This window comes from Apium graveolens, chromosome 9, assembly GCF_009905375.1.
Source record: "Apium graveolens cultivar Ventura chromosome 9, ASM990537v1, whole genome shotgun sequence".
Taxonomy (NCBI): Eukaryota; Viridiplantae; Streptophyta; class Magnoliopsida; order Apiales; family Apiaceae; genus Apium; species Apium graveolens.
This window is the reverse complement of record NC_133655.1, coordinates 248,052,510-248,061,017: the sequence shown is the minus strand read 5'-3', so window position 1 is coordinate 248,061,017 and position 8,508 is coordinate 248,052,510. Positions and strand designations below refer to the sequence as shown.

General features: G+C 33.9%; 1 protein-coding gene across 1 annotated transcript; it reads right to left on the bottom strand.

The window, feature by feature from the left end:
* Positions 1 to 461: 461 nt before the first annotated feature.
* On the bottom strand, positions 462 to 3,477 carry LOC141683300 (glutamate-1-semialdehyde 2,1-aminomutase, chloroplastic-like). Its single transcript, XM_074487990.1, has 3 exons — positions 3,199 to 3,477; positions 2,650 to 2,823; positions 462 to 1,680 (listed from the first exon to the last, which is right to left on the bottom strand). Exons 1-3 carry the CDS (start codon positions 3,373 to 3,375, stop codon positions 613 to 615), a joined length of 1,419 nt encoding a protein of 472 aa, XP_074344091.1. The 5' UTR covers positions 3,376 to 3,477; the 3' UTR covers positions 462 to 612.
* Positions 3,478 to 8,508: the final 5,031 nt, after the last annotated feature.

Here is an 8,508-nt window from a genome sequence, read left to right as displayed (position 1 = left end):
AAACACTCATCGATAACTTATCAGCTTATAAGTTGTAAATTTAACTTATAAACTGGGTCGACAAAAACTCATCAATAAGTACTTACAAACTTATAACTGAAGATAAGTATTTACGAACTTATAACTGAATAAGCCACTTATTTTTTGTGGCCAAATATGGCCATGATATGGACATCTTTCTATGTACATTATTGATGGATAAGTTAATTTATGATGCAATTGGGAAATGGACAGCAATCAGACCAAAACTCTAAACTTTTACGAATTCTATAGAATTTATTCAGAATTGACAATGTCAAATATGTTAAAAACAAAATGAAGTTGAAATTTTATTTCAAGTATAACTGCAAGTTACCCAGGAACAAACGAACTAACAATTGAACTGTATTCTAGAAATCATGACCAGATAACTTGCACATTTTAGTTTTTCCACCCACCGAAAGAGTAAACATGCCACAGAATGCTAAACAAAGAGGACATTGCATTGAAATTTAATAGAAGTTACAACTACACAGACAAAATAAAACCCAAATGCCTAGGATTATAGAAAAACCTAGGATTATAACCCTGCAAATTAAACCTCAAAAACTTAAACATACAGAAACCAACAAACTAGAGTTGTCTTAAAACTTTATCAGCAGCTGCTATTGTCTTCTGAATATCTTCAGAACTATGTGCTAGACTAGTGAACCCAGCCTCAAATTGTGAAGGTGCAAAGTAAACTCCTTCCTCTAGCATCCCTCTGTAGAACTTTGCAAACTTAGCTGTATCACTCTTCTTTGCATCTTCAAAGTTATATACAGGCCCCTCTGTGAAGAAAAAACCAAACATTCCACTTATATACCCGCCACACATTGCGTGTCCAGCATTCTTTCCAGCTTCCAAAATCCCACTAATAAGTTCACTGGTGATTTTATCTAAGTATTCATAATTTCCTGCCTGTTTCAATCGCTTGAGAGTGTGGATTCCTGCCGTCATTGCCAATGGGTTACCACTAAGTGTCCCGGCTTGGTACATTGGTCCAGCTGGTGCAACCATCTCCATAATCTCCCTCCTTCCACCATATGCCCCAACAGGGAGGCCACCCCCGATAATCTTCCCCAGCGTTGTTAGGTCAGGAGTAATGCCAAAGTATTCTTGAGCACCGCCATAAGACAACCGAAACCCAGTCATAACTTCATCAAAGATTAAAAGAGTATCATTTTCTTTAGTGATCTTTCGGAGGGCATTCAAGAAATCAACTGTAGGTGTAATGAAACCAGAGTTTCCCACCACAGGCTCAAGAATGATTGCAGCTATTTCCCCTTTGTGCTCCGCAAATAGACTTGTCACAGTTTCAATGTCATTGTATGGCGATGTTAGTGTATCATAGGTAGCTGCCTTTGGTACACCAGGAGAGTCGGGGAGTCCTAGAGTAGCTACACCGCTTCCGGCCTTTACTAAAAATGGATCTGCATGACCATGGTAACAACCCTCAAACTTGATGATTTTCTGTCGGCCAGTGAATGCACGAGCCAGACGAAGTACTCCCATACATGCTTCTGTGCCGGAGTTGACAAACCTCACCATTTCTATACTTGGTACAGCTGAGATGACCATCTCAGCCAGAACATTCTCTAAAAGACATGGAGCACCAAAGCTAGTACCCTTTTTCATTGTTTCAGCCAAGGCTTTGAGTACCTGTAGGTACACGTGAAAAAAAAATTATTCACATATCACATACAAGTAAAAGAGTAACTGTTGAAGTGTCTATAGAACAGTGCAAACTGCAAACGAATTCCTTTACCAGAAAAAGGCTACAGATTTTGGTATATCAAAATGTGACATTTAACTTTCTAGTATTATTGATGCAGGACAAGGGTTAAAATAGGTAAAATGATAGATATTTGTGGATTAACCGCAGAAAATCCACGCCTAAAGGTTATCCAACCGAAGAAGAATCACAACCATAGGGTTTCTCAACCGCAGAAGAGAGGTTTGGCAACCCATAACAAGAGAGAAACAATTCTCTATTCAATAATCAATCAATTCTATCTTTATAATAAAAGATTACATCAGCTTATATAGCCACATAAGAGTAAAACCCTAAACTTTTAGTGATTAAGTAACAATCTTCTAATAAAGGAAACAAATGCTTTCTTATTTTCTATCATAATCTAGAATATTCCTACACATATATAATATAATATTAAACCAAATAACATTATTAAGTCTAATCCTAACTAATAACATAAAATATATACAAACTAATATTTTAATTCTTCGTTTGGTATCAATTATCATATCAATATAAATCTGCTTATGGAACTCCTATATTACATAGTATCCTGCATTCTAGTATTCCTTATTTTCAAGAGATATTGGAAAGGTCAAGGAGGTATATTCTTAGCAAAAAGCTAAAAACCAGAACAACGGAATACAAGTCAAAAGATATACCTACAATTTTAATGTTTATACTAAATACTAATAGAACAAGAAAAAATACATGGCATCAGTTATGTAAAAAGGAGGACTGAGGAGAACAGCTGCAACAACTAGGCTAGTAAAATAAATGAAGGATAGCCGGAAAAATCAGTACCTACTACCTACACATAAGACCGTTATAGCAAAATGTGCATATACAAGAAACAGGCGAGAACAACTACAGACCTCATCGTCCGCATGACCAATAATTGCAGGACCCCATGAACCAACATAGTCAATATACTCATTTCCATCAATATCCCACATGTGAGATCCCTTGACAGAGTCAATTATAATAGGCTGTCCGCCTACTGATTTAAATGCACGGACCGGTGAATTTACACCTCCAGGCATCAATTCCTGCCAACAATTCACAAGAGTTAATACATTCAACAAACAAGACTCTCTCGAAACAAGTACAATTCAATAACAAAATTCATCAAGCTCTTTCTAATAACTTCGTATCAGCTATCGAAAACAGAATACAATCATTCCCCTCATTCCTACTACGCAATTACTACACCAAACAGATAGTCATATAAAATATAGATTGTTTCGAGTATACACTAGAGCATAACTACAATTAAAAAAGAACTAGTTGAGTATTAAACTATCGAAAATTGTTATATAAATATGCATAATACAAATCAAATTACAAATCGAAGAATATTTGGTTTACATACAGATACAGGGACACATTTTAGAATCGAATAGTAAGATAAAAGGGGGGTGAACCTTGGCGGCTTCGAAAGCCTGTTGAGATTTGTGAAGAGAAAAGGTCTTTTTTTCCTGATGGACAGAAACAGAAGTCATTTTAACAGAGTAGTTGGAGCGGGTCAAAGATGGGGAAAAGAGAGGCTTGTGTGTAAGTTTGACCGGACATACTAAGCCCACGCTAGCTACTCCGGCCATTTTCTTGTGTTCTGAAAAGGCGAAGAGGAGGGAGGGTTTTGAAAAGGATAAGAAACTGGGAATGAGATGAGATGAGAGAATCTGAGATGGCTACTTTCTAATTTCAATTAGTCTTTTTTGACAACTTCTGTTCTTTTTTTACCCTTTGAATTTACTTGTAGTAAACGGGTTAGCAGTAAATCTCTGTACGCTTTTTATTTTCGATTTTTAATTGTTTTACAGCAAGTCCAAATTGTCCACTATACACGAGAAATCCCAACAATTTCTATATCCACTACAGTCCCCGTTTGATAATTTTGATTTGATTTGAAATTTTAGATTTATTAAATAATATGTTTGGAAATTTAAATGTATTCTTGTAACATGGGCTTCAAGGCTTTACAAATTTATGCAAGTATGTTATTTTTTCTAAAAAAATATGACAATTTAAAATGATAATTTAATTCTTTTATTTAAAATTAATCATTTAAAAGAAATGTAAGTTTTCAAATACCCTCTAAACGATATATTTTTTTCGGTGTAAATGATTTTTAAAAATTTAGAACATACATCTCCTTTCTTACTTTCAGTAGATACCAGTTATTTTTAAAATAATTTTTCTGAGATTTTTTTCTATTTTCTTTTTAAGAGAAACTTGAATTATTGCAAAAAAAAAAGTCTATATAAGTGTAAGAGTCAATGAGTAATAAACTACGCCACAATATCTTATTTAATCACAAATTTTGTCCTACGAAAAATATATTCAGCCGAGCCTGCAATCATAACATTTTTATTCATGATTTTCTACACTACTCTAAGAAACTCAACAGTATCGAATGTCAAGAATCCAAATGTTTCAAAAGCAAAAGAAATGAACAATATTAATTATCTTTGCATGCTTAATAATGTTTGCACACATTTGCCTCAACTGTTTTTGTAACCGCCTGACCAACTATAAACGGTCCATTTTTAAAATCACTCAAAGAAGAAGAAACTCCCGTTAGATCTCCATTTCAACTCTAAACTAGCATATCGGTTAGTCTAAAAGTTGATCTAACTTCATAAAGAGTAGTAAGAGTTATCAAACTTCATAAAGAGTAGTAAGAAAGTTAATTGGTGCTTCAGTTTTAGCTCAAATCTCAGTTCTCCATAATATATCTTATAACACATCTCTTATCAGTTCATGTTGATATCTAAATCCTTATTATTTTTTATAATAATTAACATACTCTCCAAATACATATATCTGACACGTGCATAAGAGATATTGAGCTTAATATCATCTGATACACCAAAGACGTCATACACAGTTTATATAAGACTAGTTGGCAACCCGTGCGAAGCATTAATAATTAGTTGTATGATAATCTAAATTTGTATTTTGTATTGTATTATTTGAGTCTGTAAAAATGTCAAAGATTAGACTGAGTATTTTTCTGTAAACAGTCTCAAGCCCAACAATAAACTCTGGAAGAAGATTAAGAAGATCATGTCTCAGAGAAATTGTGTGGAGTTGAATATATCTGTTTTGGAAAAAATATTCTAAGTCAAGATATCTACAAGTCACAGATCAAGTCATTTAGAGAAGTCATTCGAGAACTCCAGAATGACTTATCGAGAAGTCCAAAACAGCTTATAGAGAAGTATCAGAGATATCGACAAGCGAAATGAAGACATGAAGATTGGAGATATCGACAAGTCATTTCTGCATTAGAGAACTCAGAGATATCGACAAGTCAAAATGAAGATGTGAAGATTGGAGATATTGACAAGTCAATTTTCTCATTAGAGATCTCGGAGATATCGACAAGTCAAAATGCTTATAGAGATCTCAAAGATATCGACAAGTCATTTCTACATTTATAGAGAACTCAGAGACCTCGACAAGTCAAAGACACTTGTAGAGAACTAAGAGATCTCGATAAGCCATTATACTTATCGAGATGTCAGTTCTATATAGAACAAACTAGAGATCTCGATATGAACCTCAAGTACAGAATGTAGACAAGTTAAATATTCTAGATTATCAATCAACAAATGATCTAATCACTTAGGTTGAAAAGTCTACAAAAGCATTTTGAAGAGTACAAGATCAAATGTCAAGATTAACTGGTAAAGGAAAGTCACAGATTCACAGGATTTGCAAAGATACACTAAGCCAGAAATAGAAAGCTTTAGAGGTAATTTAAAATAGGGTTTAGTACATCTTATTGCATGTTATATATATCCGTGTTTACTAATTTATAAAGTAAACATTGATCCTTTGCTTTTAAATCGTATCAAACAAATTTAATTTTTTTGTAACTATCAAGGAAAAAGCTTGTAACTCTCAAGGAAGAAGCTGAGTTCTTTACTTACAAAGAACTCAGGATTTATAGCAAAATACTAGCTTGATTTTAATACAAAATTAAGTGAGTTTTGAAATATTGTGTGCACTACTTTATTTTAGTTAACATAATATTACTGTATTTCTAATCTGCTTTGTTAACCAAGTAACAAACATTCAAAAAGTCTTAAAAATATCCAAAACACATTCACCCCCCCTGTGTTGTATTCATTACATAACAAGTGGTATCAGAGCAAAATTTGAAAGCAAACATATTAAAGATCTTAGAAGAATGAATACACAGAAGATTAGCAGTATAAAGATACTAGCCTTTGATAAGACTTACCACACATTATAGAAAAAGAAGATGATGTTGTTTCTAAGGATGGCCAACCCCTTGAGCAGAATGACACTAGAGGTTTTATATGGTATTCTAAAAACCTATAAACTGGAAATGATCCAAAGAAAATCTTTAAGAGCCGGTCAAGGGCATATTATTGATGGTTCAAGTGCACTAGTTGTTAATGACAGTCAGTCATCTGATGATGAACTAGAAATCCAGACTCCAGTTGCTTCAAGTAATGAGCAAAAGAACAAGGAACCACAGAAGCAAGTTATTCTCGAACTTGAAGCGGATGAATTCTATACCTTGGATAAACTGGATGAGTTAAATCAGTCCATGGCTTACTTAGCAAGAAAATTCTCTAACATTAGAGTAAAGAAGCCAAAGTTCTTCAAAAATAAGGGACAAACATCCAACAAGGACATTAATTGGAAGGCAAAGGCACAATACAACTCTGGAAGAAAAAATTGCTACAAAATAGGATATGTTGACAGATCAAAGGTCAGGTGCTTCAATTATGATAAATTGGGCCATTTTGCTACAGAATGCAGGAAGCCAAAGAAAGTAAAAAAGGACAAAGCCTATCTTGAATTGGAGGCAAAGTATGAGGCTCTTATAAGAAAGCAGCAGGGTAAAGCTTATATTGCAAAAGGAAAGAGTTGGGATGATCCAGATAATGATGATGATGAAAAAGTAGGAAACTATGCACTCATGGCCTTGGAGTAAGGAGAGTCATCCTCATCAAAAATACAGGTACCAGCTCTTATCACTATTGATTTAAATGAAAGTCAATATAAGGAGACTGTTGAAAAGATGAGCATATAAATGTTCCACATTCATACTAGCATAGTAGCAGCTACTGAGGAGGTCAGTAGGTTATCAAAAGCTAATGAGAAGTTTAAGAATGAGAAACAAAAGTTTAAGTTATTTCTTGTGGAGCTTGAGATAGTCAAGTAAGAAAATGAATATTTATAAAACAAGCTCAAGTGTGCTAGTAAAATAGAAGATGTGTTAAGAGAAAAGATTAGAAAATAATGAGGTGAAACCGAAGTCATTCAGGAATGCATTTCAGCTAGTTGGTCAGTACTATGACAAGAACAAGCCATGTGCTAACATAGCTATTGGCTTGGATTATGATGCATTGAACAATAACAAGAAAGTTAAAGGTGACAAGGGAAAGGCAACAACAAATGAAGATGTCCCAGCTATGCTGAGAAAGGTTGATTCACCATTGTTCAAAGCATGTGAAGTAAATTTCAGTGAAGAGGATTTGATCATAAAGCAAGAAATTGCTGATGAGGACAATGAGAAGAAGTGCACAGAAACAACTCCGACTTCCAAAGCTGAGAAGAAGCCCATGGTAAACCAAATTCCCAAGAAACCAATCAAGGAAGTTAAGGATGAGAATGCAGGAAAGAAGAAGAAAAATAGAAATGGGAAGGTTGGAAGGTTGGAATAAACAAAAGCAATAACTTTATATTTGTTGTAGATGCTCCTAGGAAATAGTGTAAAAAATGTGGCTCTACAAATCATCTAACTCGCCTTTGTTAAAAGGATGTTAGTGAGCCAAGATTGGGAGCATGCAAGTATAATGAAGCAAAAGCTAATGATCTTTACTCATTCTGTGATAAGTTTGATTGCATACCTTGCAAAATTTCAAGCCAATCCAAAGGAATCACATTTGATGGTGTGAAGGGAATTTTCAGATACCTAAAGGGGACTCCAAACTTGGGATTATGATATCCTAAGGGAACATGATTTGGAGCTGTTGGATACACAGATGCAGATTTTGCCGGATGCAGGGTTGACAGGAAGAGTTCTAGTGGAAGATGTCAGTTTCTTGGACAAAGACTTGTATCCTGGTATAGCAAGAAACAACAATCTGTGTAAACTTCCACAACTGAGGTTGAATACATAGTTGCTGGAAGTTGTTGTGCTCAAGTGCTTTGGATTAGAAATCAGTTAATGGACTATGGCCTAGTGTTACACAAAATTCCAATTATGTGTGACAATACTAGCGCTATATCTATTGTATCTAATCCAGTTAATCATTCTAGAAGAAAATACATTGATGTAAGGTACCATTTTATTAGAGAACATGTTACAAATGGTACCACTGAGCTTATTTTTGTTCCAACAGAAAAATAATTAACTGACATTTTTACTAAATCTTTGGATGGAGTAACTTTCACTAGACTTATAAGTGAAATTGGAATGTTAAATTCTTCATCCTAAAGGCAAGAACTCAGCTAATATTTTACAGCAAATTGATTTTTAATAAATCAAAATTAATTTGATTTAATTGGAAATTAACTGAAATGTGAGCTATAAATATTTCAGAAATCTCTGTATATTTATTTTTCAAAATTCAAAATTTAGCTTGAAATTTTTTAATTCTAAGAAAACTGTCTAAATGTTGATTTGTATTTTCAATGTGTAAAATTAGCATAAGGCAGAATCAAAAAGATCAAAATTTTTATTATGA